The sequence below is a fragment of the Hydractinia symbiolongicarpus genome, chromosome 9, assembly GCF_029227915.1.
Source record: "Hydractinia symbiolongicarpus strain clone_291-10 chromosome 9, HSymV2.1, whole genome shotgun sequence".
Taxonomy (NCBI): Eukaryota; Metazoa; Cnidaria; class Hydrozoa; order Anthoathecata; family Hydractiniidae; genus Hydractinia; species Hydractinia symbiolongicarpus.
Window position 1 is genome coordinate 21,667,909 of NC_079883.1, and position 22,115 is coordinate 21,690,023.

At 33.6% G+C, this 22,115-nt stretch overlaps 3 protein-coding genes across 3 annotated transcripts; 1 reads left to right on the forward strand and 2 right to left on the reverse strand.

Annotated features, from left to right (window-relative positions):
* Nucleotides 1-213: 213 nt before the first annotated feature.
* Nucleotides 214-4,941, forward strand: LOC130657614 (NAD(P)H-hydrate epimerase-like). Its single transcript, XM_057460606.1, has 4 exons — nucleotides 214-717; nucleotides 2,268-2,407; nucleotides 3,786-4,044; nucleotides 4,532-4,941. Exons 1-4 carry the CDS (start codon nucleotides 420-422, stop codon nucleotides 4,741-4,743), a joined length of 909 nt encoding a protein of 302 aa, XP_057316589.1. The 5' UTR covers nucleotides 214-419; the 3' UTR covers nucleotides 4,744-4,941.
* A 2,057-nt stretch (nucleotides 4,942-6,998) lies between these two features.
* LOC130657615 (arpin-like) lies at nucleotides 6,999-12,877 on the reverse strand. Its single transcript, XM_057460607.1, has 6 exons — nucleotides 12,688-12,877; nucleotides 10,511-10,583; nucleotides 10,034-10,166; nucleotides 8,943-9,161; nucleotides 7,958-8,121; nucleotides 6,999-7,447 (listed from the first exon to the last, which is right to left on the reverse strand). Exons 1-6 carry the CDS (start codon nucleotides 12,795-12,797, stop codon nucleotides 7,439-7,441), a joined length of 708 nt encoding a protein of 235 aa, XP_057316590.1. The 5' UTR covers nucleotides 12,798-12,877; the 3' UTR covers nucleotides 6,999-7,438.
* A 265-nt stretch (nucleotides 12,878-13,142) lies between these two features.
* On the reverse strand, nucleotides 13,143-21,888 carry LOC130657611 (uncharacterized). Its single transcript, XM_057460603.1, has 12 exons — nucleotides 19,513-21,888; nucleotides 19,062-19,317; nucleotides 18,781-18,961; nucleotides 18,603-18,692; nucleotides 18,287-18,505; nucleotides 17,274-17,384; nucleotides 16,721-17,084; nucleotides 16,253-16,466; nucleotides 15,814-16,027; nucleotides 15,435-15,736; nucleotides 14,867-15,050; nucleotides 13,143-14,360 (listed from the first exon to the last, which is right to left on the reverse strand). Exons 1-12 carry the CDS (start codon nucleotides 19,982-19,984, stop codon nucleotides 13,977-13,979), a joined length of 2,991 nt encoding a protein of 996 aa, XP_057316586.1. The 5' UTR covers nucleotides 19,985-21,888; the 3' UTR covers nucleotides 13,143-13,976.
* Between the last annotated feature and the right edge of the window lie 227 nt (nucleotides 21,889-22,115).

The following is a 22,115-nucleotide window of genomic DNA, read 5'->3' on the forward strand; positions in this document are numbered from 1 at the left end:
AAATAAAGGAGCCTGATGCTTGTTGGCAACAACAAAGAGGAGGGGAAAAAGATTAAAGATTAATATGCCCTTTTGCAGTCCAATAAAGGCCCTACACTTAATCGGTACAGGCAAGTGTCCATCGGTCTACTCCTTCTATTTTTAATGGACTGTAATTACAGTAACATTTAAAAAAAAATAATCATTTTTGTGTCTTAAAATCATGTTGAAGAATATGTACATGTAATAAAGGGGCAGAATATGTTTGTTGTAACATCCTCCTCCTTATACAGTTTTTAAAAACTTCAAACATATGAATAATCAAACCATCAAAGATAAGCATAGGATTTCTTAAACATTGCAGATTATCTTAATTCTACTGAGTATCAGCATTCCTTCTTTAAAAATCAGTAACATTATGCACATTCATTATCTTTTTTATGGTCATAATTGATTTAGCATTTATTTTTATATGTAACTTAATTTTACTTTTAGATATAACACTATCTGTATATATGCGTAAAGGCTTGAAACTACTGCAGGGGCTTTGGTCTTGTAGAGTGTTAAGCATTAACAGTTCTTCTGTTATAAACCGTTCTCCAAGTTTTCTGCATTGTAACATAGTCACTACATCAAAGGCAAGCATGAAGTTTCTCAATCAAATCGAAGCACAAAACATAGATATTGAATTGTTCAATGATTATAAATACACAATAGAACAACTTATGGAACTTGCAGGTAAACCTTTCCTTCTGTTGTACCTTAAGGGAATTAATTTTTGCGGGAACTTAATTTCGCAAGAGTTTTTTTTTTAGGAAATTTAGCGGAAAAAAAGGGAATTTAATTTCGCGGATCAACATGATTTGGAAATTTCGCGGGAATTTAATTTCGCGGATAAAGTGTCTCCAAAACTTTTGCGTGAATTTAATTTCGCGGATCCAAATTTTGTAAAATTTTAAAAGTAAGAAATATGAATTTTAGTAACTCTTAATATATCTTTTCTTTAGCTATACACCATATCACCCTCTAAAATAGAAAATATATTCCCAAAGTCATCCTCATAATCGGAATCACTATCCAGATTGTTTTCATGTATGTACATGTCTCTTTTAAGACTATTTTCCAAACGGTCTTCATTTTTGAATGGGTCACACGCTAGGATGGAGGGAGCTGATGTTGTTGAGGCTGCTATAGCTGTACCACCAAAAAAAAGCAAAAGAAAACGCAAATCAAGGAAAAACCAGCTCCATGATGTAAAGATATTAGAACCTTTTTTAATAAAAGCAATGTACGAAATGAAAATGAAGAAATCACTATTGTTATTGATTAAACATTGTTAAAATTAAAGGAGTGTTTTCATTGTGTCAACCTCACAAATTTTAGTCTCAAATCACAGATTTTAGTCTCAAAACACAAATTTTATACTTTAACATATATATCATAAAGTTCCGAGTGTATTTCCAGTTCAAAATTCACATGGAATCACAAAACATAGTTCATAATTGCGGGGTAGGTTTATTTACTGAATTTTATGGTATCTAAAATTAAAAAAAATTAAAATAAAAATTAAAGAAAAAAAATAAAATTTAATTTCGCGGATGAACGTGTTTTCGAAATTTCGCGGATGAAGCACATTTGGATTTTTCACGGGAATTAAATTTTGCGGTTTTGACCAAAAACCGCCAAATCCGCGAAATTTAATTTCCTTAAGGTAGCAGTTTTGCCTTGGTATAATTGCCTTGGTTCTTCAGTAAAAAAATATTTTTATTGTGATATAACGTTACTGTAATATATACCATCAGTTTTATTGTTATTTTTGAATGTGGGGAATTGATCAGGATGTTGAAAATAACATTAATCAATGAAGGGAAGGACAGGTAAGTGCTGCCAATAACCATAACAGGATAATCAAACCAAAACGCTGGTCTAAGGGAAGATGGTATTGCAATAGCATGTCTCTTTTGTTGACCCCCCCCCCTCCCCCCTTCTCCATTTTAAGACTGTAAGTTATTCAAAAACTGACAAAACTTTTGTATAGCACTTTGCTTCGGTGACGTTGTGTGCTTTCTCTTATCTCTTTTACGCTGGTAAGAAAAATGATGAAAAATAGGGTGTAAATACTTTTTATCAGTTGATTTTGTTTGTTTATTTCCTTCTGATACTTCATGCTTAATATTTTTTACGAAAGCAACATATAAATAAATGCTTGCTAGTGTAAGATAAAGACCTGTTTTTGAAAACGGTTTACAGATAAATTATAGGCACTTTACTTTTATGTTGTACTACAGGCCTGAGTGTCGCAAGTGCAGTTGCAAAGTCGTTTCCGACAGACTCTTTGTCAAATCCAAGCAAAAAAGTGTTGGTTTGTTGTGGGCCAGGAAATAATGGTGGTGATGGATTGGTTGCTGCAAGACATTTAAAGCTATTTGTAAGTGTTATTTTCTTGACCTCGAAAGACTTTCGGAGATTTTTTTTTACCGTTTGTAGATCACTTTTTGCCTAAATATTCAGATTTAAATTATATTTTCATGTGATACAACAACTTAGATATCAATGAAATTAAAATAGAAAACGAAAATGAAAATTATGTAAAGTTGCTACAATAGATGACCATATTTTTTATTTTTTGGCTAGACGTATGACATTCGTTTTTTCTTTTCCCTATACTGGGAGCTTTTATGAACTAAAAACAACTAAACATCAGTACAAGTAAAAACTGTACATATGCGCTCTATGCTTAGCGAATCGTATAACATGTTTACAGAGTGCATGTATGTTCACGAACAAACAATATGAAAATGATTCTTGTTTAAAACATTCTCGGCAGAACCATATGCGTCTGTACGGAAATGTTGTTCAACAGTCACGTCCAACAGTTTGGGAGTCCTCCAAAAGATTTCTTAATAGCTGCGTCCAGGCCTTATTTTCTAACTATTTTTAAACATAAGTTTATTGAACACATTGTTCTGTCAATTTGGCAGGCTGTCTCGGAGATGTTGTTATGTAACCAACGAAGTGCCATTGATAACGTAAGGCTTCCATAATTCTTGATACACTTTGATAAATTTAGAGAGACGTTTAAACTTTGTGCGATTTCTAAATGACGAGTAATAATTGGTAATTGGTTATATTAGACACACTGAGGAAGAGTAAATTACAGACAACATGAAATGGGTTTTTTCCTAGAAGTACCAATGGCAATAAATAAACCTTCTGGTCGTCCTTTTTTCGAAGTCTTTGGAATCTTTATTTACAGACGAAATATGTGAAATGCCGTACTTCTAGCCAAGAAAATACAAAATACGGTCACGTACTTGTAGCCGATTCGAAAATTATGAGTGCAATTATTAGTAGCGTGTGCCACCAATAATGATAAGAAACTTCCCCGAACTCATGTTTTACAATCAAACAAGCCGTTTTTGTAGTAAAAACTGATCATTAGTACCGTTTTGTGCTTGTATAATTGGATTTGGGCAAATAAGTTAAAGCTTCTTGTAAACCAACATGGAGTTTATTGATTTTTAAACTTGCATTTTCCGTAGAAAATTCACTAATAGACAAAGCAATGCATAAATATAAAAAAAGGGTTCGAAAGATAAACCAAATAAGTTTTATCTTTTTTTTTTGTTTGTTTGTCCAAATGTTATCAAGTAATGGCTGCTTCAATTGCAACTTTTTTAAATTTAATTTTCTGTATAAAAATCGTATATTCATGAACAAAAATTTTAGTTTTTGCCTCCTAAAACTTTTGCCTTAACTTTGTAAGAAGTGCAACGCCAGATTAGGCAGCTACTTCTACTTTTTAGGGCTATGTTCCAGAAGTGTACTACCCAAAAAGACCAAACAAGGACCTATTCAACAACCTCACGATACAATGCAAACGACAATTCATACCCTTTCTTGACGACATGCCGGATGCTAGTTACGTAAATGAAAATTATAACTTCGTACTTGACGCCATATTTGGGTTTAGTTTCCGTGGAGACGTTCGGCCGCCGTTTGATTCGATCATAGATATACTAAAAACCGTTTCGATACCACTCGCATCAGTTGATATCCCATCAGGTGAGTGTTTGAGTAGAATTTGTTCTGCCTTGGAAAAAGCCCACTAAGATCTTTTACCTTGCGGGATAATTGGGCTCGCATCAAAGTGGTCATTATTGCGCCTTATTTAGGACCACAAAAAGTGCTTACGCTTACCATAAAGGAAGTGAGATATTTGCGCTACAGCGGAAAATGCAGTCAAATCAAAACAGACTAAAAAAGCTTTTGATCAAATATTCTTAAATTCTTTTAGTCAAGTAAATTTGTAATCTGTATTTTGCGGTGAATGTCCGCTGTATTAAACGCCCCGCAGTAATAAATGCCCTGTCTAAATATGAGGTTTATTTGAATTACTGTTTTAAGTAATGAATTTCGCGAACACATTCTCACAAAAAACGTTCCGAATTTTCATGATTCATAGCATCCAAGGTTTTTATAAATGAAATAAAAAAAAATAGTCGCAATATTTAAAAAATATATATATCTATTGTATCCTTTCAAATTTCAGGATGGAATGTTGAGAATGGGAACTCAGATGGGATCAAACCCGACGTTTTAATATCATTAACCGCACCAAAATTATGCGCATCAAAATTTAAAGGCGAACATCATTACTTAGGCGGAAGGTTTGTACCCAAGGCGCTGGAAGAAAAATATCACTTAGACTTGCCTTACTTTCCTGGCACGGATTGTGTTGTATTGTTACCGAAAATTAAATGAGCGAGCGAGGATATATATTTAAACAGATGATATTTAAGCAGATTGTGGATAGAAAGGGAAAAGTAGACGAACCTCGACGCTGTGCAAGTCAGATACTAAATTATATTAATAACGATGAGGTGACGTAATTTGCAAGACTTGATGAAGGTCGTTCTGGAAGTGTTTTCTTTTATCGAGAGTAAATATATTTTTAGAGTATTCCTTTTCTTATACTTCAGACATCTGACCCCGCCCTTACCTTAAGTTAATTTAATTCGACATTTTTCTTCTTCTCCACCGTTTACGACCACAGCTCCCAGCGTTTAGTATCTGGGCACATGCATGGAATTTTTTTTCTGGTCGCAAAACCTGTATTTTGAAACTTTGAATAATGAGAGGAGTCAACTGCCGAGCGTTTACAGACGAACCATTTTTTAACAACCAATAACAATTCAGTAAATGCTACCATTTTTTACTGTAATGGAAATTGCGTGCTGACGTTTAAGAGGTGAGTGCGTGCCATTTTTAAATAAAAAGCAACTTTTAGATTGTAAAAAAATGAAAGTAAATTACAATTTTTTGTGCTATTTTTTTTACATATTGTATGCTGACGTGAAAGTAGTCGCTCTGCTGCCAAAACGTCACCTTCAGCCTCCTTACTAACATGACTAGGTTAGTAAGGAGGCTGAAGGTTATGAACATAACACGATGTAAAAAGAACAGGATGAAATTAAAATTTTATTTCCGTATTTAATTGAAATTTGAAAAAAGGTCTTAACTTAAAGAAAGATGGACGTTGAGCATAACATGAAAAACATTAATTAAAATTCGAGGCTAAAAAAGCCTCAAATTTTAATTTTGGGTAGGCTGAAAAAACAAATACGCTAAAAAAATGTAACAAAAACATGTTTTTTTTTAATGCGCTTATCACGTTAATATTTTAAAAACGAGGTTTACCTTAAGTGGATAAAATTTCGCGAGGACCAATTTTGGCGAATCGGCCATACTCTAATTTTTCGCAAAGATTTATTTTCGCGAATCACACACGAGTACTCATTATAAAAAATCACCGCTATTTCAAGGTCTGGAGATTGAGTGTGAAGTGACGGTCACCATTCCAGCTAGTATTAAAGGCCATTTGCTGTTGCAACGCTATGAAGAAATGGCAAAAGAACTCTATTGTGAACCGAAAGATGAAGTTATAATAAGTAGTTTCATTGAAAAGAATCCTAATGCCAACGTTCAGTGTCATGTACAGCCGAAAGCAAAAAGGAAAACGAATCCTGTAGACTGTAAATATTGATTTATGTATACTGCAAGCACGAGCCAAGAACAAAAAAGATCACAACTTCTGTGCCCACAGAATTTTATGGAAAAAGAAAAGAAAGATGAAGAAAAAAAATGTTGTTCTCAAAATTTTCCCGAGGATTTATTTTCGCGAATGAGCCCTTTTCAAAATTTTCGCGAGTACTTATTTTCAATCAATCCTCGCGAAACTTAATCCACTTAAGGCACTTGTTTTGTCAACCTTGTTTCCAGAATTGTGCGTCTCGTAAACTTTGGCACTGCGGCAATAAATAAGTAAAAATTTAATTACGTTTTCTGCGCATTTCACTTTTTGAAACACAAACAAAATCACTCCGGATTGGGTAGTCCGTTTGAGTGAACATTTCTATGCTTTCCATATATTTCGTACCAGCTACAAAATACGCGAATCTTTAGATTTTGCAAATACTCATCTGTTTGTGGACCAAATTTTCTTGAATTTTCTTTATGTACATTAACAGTATGCGCTGGTAAAAATTAAAAACCTACAAAAATATGATTTTCTCGTGTTGTAGCTGCATAGGAATTATTTAGTTAAAATGAACCTGCGCCAAAAAAAAAGGTACAAAGTATTTGTTTCTTAAATTTAAGGGAACATATAAAAAACGTAAAATGATGCTGAAAAGAGATAAAAATGCAGGGTCTTGAACTCTTAAATTCGCAACAAAACGGAAAATTTTAGGCGGATACAGTTCGAGATAAATAAAGAATACAGGATTTCACGGCAAGAGACCCAAATATCTGTTCAAAAAAGGTAATAGGTATAAAAACAAAACATGTTCTTCGAGAGTGTTCGAAATAAAGAGAGTCCGCTACAGTAGACAGCCTGCTTTAATATTTTTCAAAAATACCTTCTTTAATGTATAAAGAGTCAAGAAGGCAAGTTTTGTTTAGTCAACAAGTCAATTCTCCATTTTTTGTAACGTACGGAAAGGAAAAACATTTAAATAGTGTATTATGTATATATTTACAGCTAGTGTTATATATGTGATGTAAAAAAAGTTGCTGGACATTTTACTGCTTCGTAGTTATCCCCATAAGCCTGGAGGGGATAAGCCCATTTGTATTTCATGTGTCATTATATGCATGCTTCTGTTCACCAGACTGGTAACTGTTCAGTTTTGTTCATGGTCGCTATAACTACTTGTAATTATCACGGATTACGATCTATTACTTGTCTTCTCCTAAAAATTTTCAATGCGGGGATTTTTTACTACACTAAACTTGTCCCAGGCCTTTCTTTCAATAATGGCGGAGCTGATAGCTGAATAAGTGTATAAAATTTACTGATAATTTATACCACGGATAGATAAAAATATTTTGTCAAATAAAAAATATACTATATGTACATTGTATGGCGTTTGATAGCGAAAAATATGGATCCATTCTTTTACTCACCCTAAACAAATAAAATATAAAATTCTTACAACTTGGTGCAAATGTTTGTCTTGACGATTGAAAAGTTTGGGCGAAGGCTACATTGATTTTGTTGAATAACTTGAATTTATCCTTAATTGGCGCCAAATATGCATAATACTTCTGGAGAAAATGACAAAGATTTTCCCTACGAATTTTGCCCTGATAGGATAAACCTTTTCGTAACGTTTTACGGTGGCTTTATTTTACATGTACAAACTGGAAGCGTCCCTGTAAAAAACTAATTAAATTTATATTTTAACTACGTCGATTCATTGTGAAAACTTAAATAAAAAATGGAACAACAAAATAATTAGGTATTCGGTCTAATCACTTCAATGTCTGGTATAAAATCGAGTGAGCAAATCTTAGAATCAAGATCTTAACTCAAACATTTAGCCACATTAAAATTAGTAATGTTAATTGCGTGTCATTGAGTACACAATAAAATATAAAAAGCAACGCACGTTAAATAAAAAAATTCTACACGTACCCATTCATCATCATCAATAGCTTTACTATCTTCAGTTAGATGTGATCCCTTCTCTTTTTCGTCTTTGACGTTTAAAACTTTATCTGTCCATGATCCACCCACTGTCTCGCCTGTACTGTAACTTGTCTTACTGATTTTCTCTTCATCGAGACAAACTATTGACTCTAAAAGTGGAAACACAATAACAATGATGAACAGTCAAACCACGCCCCCCAGACCTCTGGCTTATTTAGTTCAGAATGGGAAAATAAATGATAGCAGAGCAGGTTATTGTTTGTCTCGCTGTCGTAATAATAAAAAGAGAGAAAACTTTGCAGGAAGGTTGAGAAATTAGATTTATATACATATTTTATATTTTTCAATCCTTCCTACAATCCTTCCTATTGACATTGTGTGAACAAGGTAAGCAACAGATTTTAAAATTAACCAATTTTGTGTGCAATATAATATTGCACACAAAATCGCTTATATCTAAACTGAAAGAAAAGTCTAAAAAAATTTTATTTGAAAATCGTAAAATAACAAAAACCTTTACCTGCATTTAATTAAAACAACTACAGAATCATCTAAATGTTTTTCATAAGCATAACCCTTATAATCATATTCACGCTCCGATAGGGAAATGTTTTTACGCCTATGCTTAGTATATTACCCAGCCATGGTGAATCCATGTTTTTCTTGTGTTATGGATATTTTAATTAGACACAGAATTTTATTCCTATATAAAATAAGACTTATTTAATACCACTTACTGCCTGAACTTGCCTCGTGTAATTACACCATTAGTTTTGTTGCTGTTCTTTTAAAGGTAAAAATTGAACCATTTTATCTTATCCCATAAGATAATGTTTAATTTGTTTCAGCAATAAGCATCAAGCATACTCTAAGCGCGATTTTGTTTTTCGTCTAAGCATATCTCAGTCTGATTCCGAATACTCCCTTGCTTATAAAGGAACATATATTACCGAATTCTATTTAATCTCACCTAAATACGGTCCATCACCTTTTGTTCGGAGTCTCACTTCTGCGCCATTGTCTAGTTCTCTCCCTTCTAATTCTTTTTCTGCACACCATATACTGGTCAAATTCACAAAGTTTAAATTGGTTAATTTCTCTCGATTTAAGTTATCTAACTCAGTTAATTTTAATAAATCTACGCATCTGTCTGCTGAGATGATATCCTCGCCCTCCTTTTCGACAGTTTCTAAAAAAAAAAAAACGTATATGGTACTAGATTTTAAAGAAGAAACAAAAAGTTCAGCTACAGAGAAAGCAACATATTCGAAAATATTTAAAATAGTTAAACTGGAGACGGTCCAGACAGATACGGAAGTATAGGTCTATCAAAGAAGCTTCTAAAAAGACATCACTCATTGAAGAACTCTAATTTGTGATACAGATAGGATATCAGTTTAAAGCAAAAACAAAAACTCCATAAAATTTATTGAAAATTTAATATTTATATCGCAAGTGATCGTATATTAATCTTCCTGAAATTAGCGTTAAGACGACGCCCTTAACACTTACACCTAAGAATCTTAACCTCTAGTTAGAGGTTAAGAATCTTACCATTTAGCACTTTTAAAGAAATCAACAGAAATTGTAATGAAGCAAATGTCACGAAATAGCGATTACGGGGATAGCCTGTGCCTGTTTTTTATTCGAATAGCCTGTGCTAGTCCATCCATGCCAGTTTTTTCATGTGCATAAAACGATATTATGGCAAATTAAAATTATGGTTCTAAAGCCACACTCAGTAGCAAGTGGTGTTCTCAGGACACTAATTTAAAGGGGCACTCTGCGCTTGCCTAAACTTTCTGCACGATGTGATGTCATTATTTATAATCAGGTCCAGTCCTAAATGAAATCGCGCCTGTCTGTTTTTTTATGAGAGAAAAATATGTGAAGGCTAGTACAACAATTTCGAATAAGAAAAACAAGTAAAGTAAGTTTTTTTTTTTGATTTCTTAAGCTTTTCTGAGTACGTATATAACAAAAAAGAAAAAAGTGATTTTTACTGGAGTTCCCCTTTAAGAGAAAAACAACATTTGCATTACTGTTTACAAATTTTCTTACTGTATGAAGATGAGAGGTATCCAGTGTTTACTTTTTTGTGTGAACCAAAATCAGGTTCAATTTCTTTTCCAAGCTGATCAAATTTTCTTTTGGTTGCTTTCACAACTTCAACATGAAGTGTTAAGTATCTATGCTGTAAGAAAAAAAAATGAATTATGAATTTTTCAAAATCGTTTATTATTTGAAGGGTCGTTTAGAAACGGACAAAGATGATGCCAAAAAATGCCTATTTAAAACAGAATTTTTGCAAATAGAAAGCGATCTATTAATATTATGTATAGTATAAAATGAAATGGAATGGAATGAATCAATAAATGAGTCAATAAATGAATCAATGAGTGATTCGTTGAATGAATAATTGTCCAAGATAAGAGAAAATCATTTCTACAGTTACAGAAAAATCTAAAATGACATATTTAAGTACGGTAAAAATTTGAGGCTATCAGCTATATCTAAAAAACATCGGTGGAAACATACATGTGAGTTACCAACAACTATGTTATGTCTTGATTTTCCACGAATTTTTCCTTCAATTATCAAACCAACGCCACTAAAGATGTTCAATAAAATTAAAAATAAATTAGCACTTTTAAACTACAATTCAGCCAAAAAGGTGTCGAGATAAATCAGATACGTAGCATTTTTAAAGGTGCGACTGTTTCTTGCACTCTTTTGTATAAAGATGTATCTCTCTTAGGGACTGTTTATATGAGCCCAGTTGGGGGGCTGGCCCATTTACCGAGATCTCGCTTGTCCCTCATTTTCCTCATATTTTTGCTCATCTGTTTATATGGTCAAACGGGCTGGCTCGGTAGGCCAGATCTCGTTTCTCAGAGGCGGTATCCCGATAGGCGGGATGAACATTTTCTCATATAAACATTAACAAAGCGGGCTAGCCCGCCTAGGCGAGACGGTTTGTTATGCTCAACTAATTAAATCTTTTGTTATGAAAAGTATTTCTTTTGTTCTACATTATTTATTGTTATCATTGTTTAGAGCCAGCCCGCCTAACCAAAGTATTTTTTTTTCATATACACACAAGTTAAAAGCCAGCCCGACAAGTAAGCCAGCTCGTTTGCCGAGCCAGCTTGCCTCCATATAAACAGTCCCTTAAAGCGAATGTTGATTAAAACCAAGCACCTATCTATTTATATCATTCTTAACAACTGTTTTCTGTACGTGTAACCTACCCCAGCCCAGCCCCCTCCTATTTCAATGTTAAAGTTAAGTAGGGCAACTTCTACAGTCCTTAACATTTAGATAGGGTGGTGTTAATTTACTATCTATATTATAATACCCGTATACGTCTGTCCGTTGTCTCTCTGTCTGTCTGTCACGCAAAATGGTAGCTTAGCTGCGCAAGTAGCGAGACGGACGCGATGCGGTATAAAAGGGACGGCAAACCCATGGATTTTCCCACGGGCTAACGACTAGTGTTTAAAAATTCTGATAACAGTTTTGTCCAGCATTGTAGCTGACTACAAAATAGACGGACAGTCAATCCATACCGAGTCGTATCCTGTTCTTCCCCAGCCACGCTTAGCCAGTTGATAAGAATAACACAACTTTCATCTCAATTTCGTTGGTAATCTTAAATTTCTTCACGTGAGATAATGAGCTTAGGAAAAGCCTAGATTACTTTACGTTTAAAAAAATGTTAAATGAATTAATATCGATCTGCAAGTATAAAGTTTTCGTGTCTTTTCCGGATTTGACCAAGTTCGCGAAATTAAATGCCTGCGAATTTTTTTTCAAATTATTATGCGCGAAAATTGATACACTGGGAAAAATCACAAAAAGGATGTAACTTGTAAAATTTCTTCTTAGAGTAACAAAACCGCATTTTTTAAACCATTACTTTCTCAGGTCAATAAAGCAACGTACGCAGCAAAATTTGTTCTCCAACAAAAACAAATAATTTTTCGTATGGCGTCGACTCAATATTAACTACATATTTTCCTGACATCTTTTGATGTTTTGACATTTTTCGGGGTTTCCAGGCTATTTTCGGCCAAAGTTTTACACTTTTAGAACCTTATTTTCTTAAAAAAATTAATTCTAAAAATATTAATAAAAGAGAACTTAAATTTTTTTTTAAGAACAGTTCTAAAATTTAATCCTTTTCAATGTTTTTAAATATAAAAATTGATTTGATGGACCATTTTTACTGACAGACAGACAACTAGATTTTGTGTGGAAAATTCCTTTAAACTAGTCGTTAGCCCGTGGAAAAAACCACGGTTCGCCCGTCCTTTTTATACCGCACTGCGTGCTTCTCGCTACTTGCGCAGCTAAGCTACCATTTTGCGTGACAGACAGACAGACAGACGTATACAGGTATTATAATATGGACTAGCCGTTAACCCGTGGAAAAATCCACGGGGTCGCCCGTCCTTTATATATCGCATTTCGTGTTTCTGCAACAGGACGCGGTTTTCGCGGACAGACAGACAAAATACGGCTATTTTTAAGGAGATAAAACCTGAAATGAAAATTTGTATCAATGAGAGGATACGGCCAAAATTTAGAGCTGAGCATAATCTTATAAATTTCCTAACTTTTTGTCTAATTTAATCTGGAATATTCTTATAAAGTACATTTTTATAAAAAAGCGTGTACCACAAAGATTTCGACAGAAGCTAACAATATCATACCCATTCCTCTTAAAAATAACACCTTCTTCCCAGCCTCCTTTCCATACGGTAGTTTTTACAGGTAGCGTCGTCAATGCTTTGTTGTCATATAACATATGCGCTCGACTCATCTTCAATGACTACACTGGAACATGAGGTAAATTATTTTTGTGCTAAAATAAAAGAATAATATCGTACAAATGCTTCTCTCAAAAAAAAAAAACCATCCTTTTTTAAGAAGAAAAGTAATTTGTGACTTCGATTCGAACTGGTTGGAATATTAATACAGTGGTACGACAAAAAAAATACAAAAACAGAAAAGAAAAAGAAACAAAATAGAACGAACAATTCTGACACTCTTATTCTACAAATAAAGCCTCGTCCGTTAAAAATTCGCACCGACAATTTCCTTTTTAAAATGCTATGCTAAATATTGCATTGTTACTAAAGGTAGATTTACACTGGAAAAGAAAATGTTATTTTTTAAATTTCATTTTATTCCGAAAAAAATTATCCACATCAACAAGAATAAAAAAATATATCCCATTATCTTTATGCTAATTTATTAAATGTTTTTCATCTCATCTTCGGAAAAAATATTTACATCCACAAAAATAAAAAAGAGCGCTAAGACAATCAAAGAGCCTAAAAAAACTCGCTTGCCAACAACATACGGTTTTATTTAGAAGTGAATTGGGATTCTTAATTTCCAATAAATTAGGTATTTTCCAGATTTGTACAGTATGGCGTTTTAGGCTAACTAAAAGTAACGAATTGGATTTTGATATTTTATTTAAAGGCTATTATATTTTTGAAATGTAACTTAAACACAGTCATTAGTATAGATTAACAGTACTCTACTTCAGTACAGTAGACTACAGAACACAGGTTCGTAGGTTCTTAGTGTTGGTGAAGGGTTCGTACTTTTTACAGAATACATCAAAATAATTCATAATATTTATTATACATATACATTAAAATGCATTTGAGACAAAACAGACAAACACCAACAACACAATAATAAAATCTTAGGTGAATTCTAAAATTTGTATTTAATGAGGATCCAATGGCCTCAAGGAAAAACATTCGTCAAGTACAAAAAAAAAGTTTTTGCTGTTAGCCTTTTGTATCTGTTTTAAAGTTGTAAAAACAATAATGTACAGATAGTAGCTATTTCAAAAAAGACTTTTACAGTATTTTTTTAAGTTATAAAAGTTATAAAAGTTTCAAAATTCTTAAAAAATATCAAATTTAGAAAAAAATGCTTAAAATGCATTTATCAAATTTTTCACAAGTAGTAATACATTTCTCTACTTTTTCATTAATCTCGGGATGGGTTCGAAAGCAACGTATTCACAAGACGGATGATACTCCACATTTTCGTATTTAAATGCTTTCGGACCAACAAATTCAAGCGCTTTCTTAGAATTCATAATTGGGGGGCAGGGCAACACCAGTGTCGTTACTCTCAGTCCGTACTTTAACTCGTCAGTTGTAATTGGTTCCCCTGTGTCAGTATCAACCAATGTGATCAGATCTGGAGTTGTTGCTACAATCTTTTCGGATGATTTCGCTACTATAAATTCATTTTGAAATTCCAAAGTCATGTTTTTATTTTGGTACACGCCACTTCCTTCAATATCAATTTTGCCCCATGTAAACCCATCCTTTGTCTCTCTATGTAGATTATTTATCTAAAATGAAAAAGTGTGTAAACATAGCCTAACCTAAATAAACTATGAAGACGCCCAGTCCCGAGATTTCGCCATTTAGCAAATTTTTTGGTGCAGTCGGAAAACGTATTCTCGCAATTGGATTCGCAAATATTCCAATCTCGAAAAAAATCAATGTTTATCCTTTGAAAGTTCTCTAACTCCATTACGGTGCATTCACAGCTTTAATCACAAAACTTTATTTCCTCAAAATATTAAAATTTGTGTTATTTGAAAAAATTAATTCCTGGATAAACAGGCCTTCTATATGTTTTAAAAAACTAATTTTAAATTCTAAATTATTTGATTTGGAAGTCAGAAGTAAAAAATCAAAAAAATTCCAAGCTCTCGACTTTGAGTTATCTAGTGATCATTGAGTAAAGAAAACAAAACAAAACAAAAACAACTCGAACAGATCACCACAAGAAAACCAGATTAAAACGATTTCTTCAGCTTAACAGCTTTCTCAAAAATCAAAAACGTCATACCTTTCCTTGACACAGAAGAATACCGTTCGTTTCCTTCAAGATTGCTTCAACTGGACACATGTGAAGCTGTCTTGCGTTAAGAATAGTATTTCCTAAATACCACGCCTGGCTCAAAGTGAACAAGCATGTCTTCGTCTGAATATCTTTGCTTGATAGAGGAGCAACCATCACACCTGCACAGCATCTAGAGGGGAATAGTGTTTTCATATAACAGTTGTTTTTCCTGGTTTTTTTTCTTTACACGAAATATGGTCGTGTATGGCTTCGTTTACACCACTTGTCAAAATTCAGTGTTTTCAATTATTGCGCATTATTTATATTTAAAATGTTCACCTGAATATTTTTCATTGCTAACATTTGCACATAAATCAAATTCCAAACAAAAATTTTTCAGTAAGGAGCTTGTTTCAAAACAAATTAAGCAATAATTTAAGCCAGCTTTCTAGTTTGTTAGTTGGAAAACTTTTAGTGCTAAAACCGACGTACACCCTAAAAAAACTTATTGCAATTTTTCTAAAGATAAGACAGACGAAAAAATTTTTTTTAACTAAAATAAATTCCTTCTCACCCCATACTGATACAATGCTTTCTAAAGAAGTTTTCCAGTTCCATTGCTGAAGCACATTTCACGCAGCAAACATAGTTGCCATGGTGATCTGTGATTACAGCTGGGTAGGGACATGTTCCATTTATAAAAGGTCCAAACTGTTGCAATTGAGGAAATGCTCGACCCATGCCATCACAATCAAGCACAGGGAGTCCAAGTTCAGCTGCTGCTATCAAAGGTTCTAATGCGTTTAGACCTCCAATTTCACACAGACCTATTGCTGCAGGTTTTCCATCAATATCCAAATTTCGTAGCTTTACAGTCTGTTCGAAGTAATAAAAAAATATTGCAGTGTGTTCAATGACTGGTGTTAGAAGATTGAAAACAAATAAGTCCTTACAGTCTTAGTTTCATCGTGTTCTAACTTCAATCCTTTCTCATCAGCAAGTTGTTGAATATCTTCTTTGCTCATACCAGATTTAAAGCCATGCATTTGCAGGTTATATGCAACAGATACTGCTTGTTTAAGCTCACAGCCATTACTAATTCTTTCTATCAACACTTCTGGTGCACCCATAAATGCTACACAATAAGCAGCTTCGTCTTCTTTCAAGCTAAACGATACAAGAATTTATTTTTTATAATATGACATGCTGCCAATTTTTTACGTTTTCATAATTTTAGATGAACCAGCGGACAATATAGGAGTCTGGCAAAAAAACAAATAGGCGGTTTTAATTTCCAAATCGCATTTATTACATGCTTCATCAAATCTTCTCGAAAAAACAGACGGTATATAAAAAACTTGAAACCATGACAACAACAACACAATGTCCTACCTCAATGGATGAATAATTTTAACTTTCATCCCTTTCTCCACACATCGTTTCAATCTTAATCTTCCAAGATATGGACTACCACCACCACCACAACCTAATATACCCGCACCGATAGCCAAACAATCTACGTCCCAAAGGTTTAGGATCCACTCTCCTGCTGGTGTTAGTGCGGGTATATTTGACACTTCCACATGGTCTTTCAGTTCGACTTCACCTAACAACATTGAAAATGAACTAGGCGTTAGCCCGTGGAGCAATCAAAGGATTCCCCCATCGTATATTCTGGTCATCAGACTGCATCGTTTAATTTATGCATTCTTGTACATAGTACCGGCAATTTTGAAGAAAATACGGGAGAAAATTAAATTTCACTTATTAAAGGGTGAATTTATATATTTTCTACGGGTCTAACAGATTTTGTTTACTACCATCTGTGTGATCTTCTTACATGATAAAGAATAAACATGCCTTTCCCTGCAACCGATCGTTGCTTTTTCTCTTGTTGGCTAACCTTGAAAGTTGTGGCAGGAAGCTTAGAAGGTGCTTTTTCTTCCCGCACCTCGTTTGTATTGTCAGCATTATCCAATTCTAAATCTCCAACAGCTTTGACATGCAGCCTCACACATGGCACGATCATGTATGACATTTCTATCTCAGAAACATCCACGATGTTACACGTATCTCTAATAGCACCATTTTGAACAGCGATTTCAATGGCTTCTTCTTTTGCATCTTTAATGTGTCTTTCTCTGGGATTAGCTTCAGTTATGGTTACCAATTTGTCAACTGTTCCACTAACTTTACTTAATGCTGCACCGACAGCATTAGCAACCTGATAATGGTAAAATAAACAAAGCAGGTTTAACTTACAGAATGGCCAGTATCAAATATAATAAGACTTGGTTAAAACCATTTCCAAAATTTTTCTAAGTGCGCATGCGCTAACACAAAAGTTGGTGAGTTTTTTGCACCGTAGTAGAAATGGCAACGAGCCTTTTATAATATAAAGTTTGCTTTCTACCTGATAAAAAGATGGTTTTACAACATAAGATGCACCGACGAAGGGTTTCTCCGCATCAATCAAAATACTTCCTCCACCGACCACCACAACTGGACAAACATCACCACTCAACTAAAAAACGATTAGCAAAAGATATTTATAGATAAGAAGTAGTAGTGATTCATATTTTATGTGGTTAGCCTCACTTATTTAACGGAATATACCCTAATAATTTGAGTTGCAGAAAGATTTTTAATATTCTGCGCAACTACAAGGCCTATGTGGGGATCGAATCCTGTTAGACATGAGTTGGACGCTCTATCCACTGAGCCACCAGTCCCTTTAAAAGATATGATATATATCCAGATAAATCAGGAGAAAAATGGATATTTCTTAGAGCTTTACCAAAGTTACAAAATTGTGAGGTGAAGACAGAATCATCCTAAATGACCGTACATATTCTTCAGTTCATTTAATTTGAAATATGCACATTTTGAACTTGTCGAAATTCCCTTTTCATGTTGACATGGGAATTAGGAAATTAAGTTGCTTGGTTAGATCAGTGATCTTGAAAAATGATAATTGTTGCTGATGTCAGCACAAATCCCTTGTGTGTGGGTTGTTACATAATGTGTGTATGATAGTATCAGTAACTACCAAATGTTAAAATGTTTTTTTTTTACTTAAGTTATACATGGATTTGCAAACGTGATGCTGCTGAGTTTTTGCCAATTACTAAAACTGCCTATTTTAAAGAGCAAAATAAATGTGAACTTTTAGAGTGCTCCACATCACCCCTGCCTCCTAAAATATATAATAATAATAGAAAATACACAGTCGAAGCATGAACAAAGATCCCTTTCAAACGCAACGATACCACGCAATCGACTATGTTGTGTCTGGAAGGCATTGGAGTAAACAGGCAAAGAATATTCTATCACTTAGGCATCGTTTCAATCTTAATAAAACAACAAAATATAAGCTGATATTAACTAATACATGCGTGATAAAAAAACACGTACTTAAGTACATACCTTGATGGAATCTACAGCTGCTTCTACTTTCTCTTGAATCACTCCCATTACTTCTTGTATTGTTGCATCCGAAAGATGTGAAACATTAGCTTTATTGCCAAGTTCTACACGACCAGACGCGACTGCAACATCTGTCGTAACCAATGTATCACCGCCGAAGATTAACGCTTTTTCCGTTATACGATATTCAACACTACTGGGACCGACTGAGCAAGTAGTCTAGAAAATTAAACTATTATAATCCATACTGAATAATGATACCAACATATTTCAATCCTCTCGAAATTTTCCTTGAAACCTAAACAGAAAAGCTGACCTGATCGTCGTGAATCTTAACAATGGAGCCACCACCGAGCCCAATTGATTTAGTATCTGGCATTCTGAAGTTGGTATTAACACCACCAACCTATAGAATCAAAAACAGAAATATAATATTAATAAAGTGTTGATGTTTATCTGATTGGTTCTTTATATTGCACACAATGTTTTCTCACCTTTACTCTGGATGAAGCACCTCGTGGAAAGCCATTCATTAAAACGCCCACATCAGTTGATGTACCACCTATATCAACAATAATGGCATCTTTGAGTGATGACAGATGTGCAGCACCACGCATGCTGTTTGTTGCACCAGAGGAAAATGTAAACACGGGAAACTTCAACACTTGCTGTTCGCTACGGATAAAATTCTGTTTTGTAAGTAACATGTGACTGGATGGTTTCCGACAGAATCGATTTTAGATTGTTGCAAGTCTTAATTTAAAACTTTACAGACCTTATAAGCGTACCATCATTTTGTGTAAAATATACCAAACAATTCAATCCAATATCTTGCATGGCACTTTTAAACCCAGCTATGGTTTTTTGGCACAAGACTTTCAAGCTTTCATTTAAAATGGTAGCATTTTCACGTTCCAATAAGCCTAGATAGCCAAGCTGATGAGATAATGTGTACGTGGCTTCAGGAAACTCCTGCATTAAAAGTTCTTCAACTACTTTTTCCTGGCTAGGATTTGTTGGAGAAAATATGCCTAATATTAAATAAGAATTAGAGATATAAATAAACTATTTATGTGATGGCATACATTTCTATCTATATTTTATTGTCTGATGTCCCTAATTAACTGCCCTTCTCTTAAAGTTTTTTTATATTAAAAACCCACGCCCGTTATGAGTCATTGGAAAAAAATAGTAAAAGAAATAATTTAACAAAAACGTGACCTCACCAACAACTGCCACATGTTTTATTCCAGCATTTGATATGGCTTTGATAGTGTTAATAATCTCTTTTGTTTTTAATTCTGCTATCAAACTTTCATCAAATTCAAATCCCCCATCTAACAGATAATAACCACCATCAACTTGCTCCTGCAAATCTTCTGGAAAATCAACGAAAGGCGGTAAACAGTGAGAAGCATCTCCACATAAACGTACACATGCCACTTTTGATAGGTTTTCACGCTTAATGACAGCATTAATGAAGTGGGTCGTCCCTATGTTTACCCTCTTGATGTTTTCCTTTACGTTGCTGTAACCATTCACTACTGCATTCTTAAATGCAGATTCAATTGCATTAATAACTCCATCCGTTATTTTTTCTGTGGTAGATGATTTGCTCCAACCAATCACTTTGGTACCATCAATAATTGCCACATCTGTATTGGTGCCACCCACGTCAACACCAATAGTAAATTTCATTTCAGGCTATCGGTTTATACACTAACATAATCATACAGAAAAAAGACGCGTAGAAAATTTCTATACCATAAACATTTAAGGCAATAGTTACATTACAAGAAGAAATTTATTTTGATGTCTTTTTCATATTTCAAATTCGTAACAATATAGTGGAAACAATTTTTTTTAAAAATTATCAACACTAAAAAGGTCTCCAAGTTGTTTAAAAAACAGAAACAAATATTATTAAATTAATTAAAAAAAACCTGGACTACATAGAATTACTTTTTCTATTATTACATCTTACAAAATTAGTTAACAAATATGCTTACCTAAAGTTATTTTATTTTCTATTGCTTGCAATGAGAAAACTGTCAAAGAGCATTGTTTTGTAACTATACATGTTGATATAGACATAAATGACACTGAATCTAACATTGTCAACAAGTACTAAACGATTTTCATTCTGATCATGCATAAACAGACAATCCAATAATTTTCTTCAAGTGCTATACATTACACAAGTAAGAATAAAAATTAAAAAAAATAAATAAACACAAATACAAATAATTTTATGTGTAGACTGATTTGTAGCTACTAGTAATGCAACTATTTACAATAAAAAGGCATAAAAGTGACATTACTTGAAAATGCAAAGTTTATGCATTTGTTAGACCGTGTGTTTTTTCAAAGGAATAATGTTTGACTTAATTCCTTATTTCATCGAAATATACTTTTATGTTTATTAATATTACTATTACTTGCTAATCCAACTGTTTATTTGAGTTTTCACTTTTATGACTAAAGCTTTTTATCAAAGCATACTTTTGACCAGAGCTTCCAGCATTAAGTATTCTAGACTTATTTTTAGGCTGTGACACTTTTATTTTAGGTGATTTGAAAAGATAAAAACGTCAACATCCAAGGGCTTCTGTTTGCAGTGCATATCTTCTTTTGATAATTTATCAAAAAAAAATTATGTTACACAGAAAGCAAAAAAAGATGGGTGGATATAAAATGTCTTATGCATCTGCTAAGAAAGTAGTAAACAATGAAAGCCTACAGATTTTTGTTGGACACGTCATGTTAAATATGCTGACATTGTTAATTATATTTTCTTTTCTTATCTTTAGTGACCAGTAGAGACAACATACCTAATTCAGGTAAGAATAGCCTAACAGGGGTAGCAGAATTGAAAGTTGCATATCAGCTAACCTGGAATTAAAGAAGAACATTTAAGGGCACACACACTGATGTGTTCCCTGAGGTGTTAGAGACTAAAGACGAAAAAGGTTTGCATCATGTGAAAAAAGTTTCCATCATGTGACAGCAATGTTGAATCAGCATTTAAGAGAAAGAAGGATTATGAAAGTTGGCATATGTTTAAGGAGCTATCAAAGAAAAAGCAAGGCCAGCTGTATACCTGTCAGTGATGGGCTGTGTACTGAAAGCAGTGTGCATCATTTTATCTGCATAAATTGGATCAAATGCTGATATGAACAAAATTGGGAACAAATTAGATTCGATTTACTCGAAGAGGAGAGTACGAGAGCTTTTATTGCATTAAAGAATTACAAAAGAAGCAGTGGTAACAAATCCCCTGACCATATCATATAGTTTGAGAAGCTTTACAATAAGATAATAAAGTATTGCTCTGACATTGCCTGTAGCAGGTGAGAGCATAGTTCTTATTTACAGTAGCTAACATGTTGAAGGATAATGAGAAGCTAGCTTGTACAACATGTGCAAAACTCAAATGTAGGAACATCCAAGATATCATGTAGATATTTAGATGAATACACTAGAAGATGCTGACTAAGGAGGAGCATTTCCTGAGAAAAAGGAATATTCTATTTAAGACAGTCTGTACTTTGGAGATTGAGCATGCTGACTGATGATATCCAAAGCTGGAAGTTATGTCCAAGAACACTTTAATAAAAAGAGCAAAAGGTGCTTATATGACGAAGATGCTTACTATGATGCTCGAATAAATGCTCAGGGCGTTTATTAAATTTTCCGATTTTCCAAAGGTTGGCATTTAAAAGAGGGGGCATTACGGTAATTGATGCATCATGCTTTCTGAAAACATACACATTATTTTAGTATAAAATTGTAAATCTATACTTCAAAATATTTTCTAGTATAAAAGAAT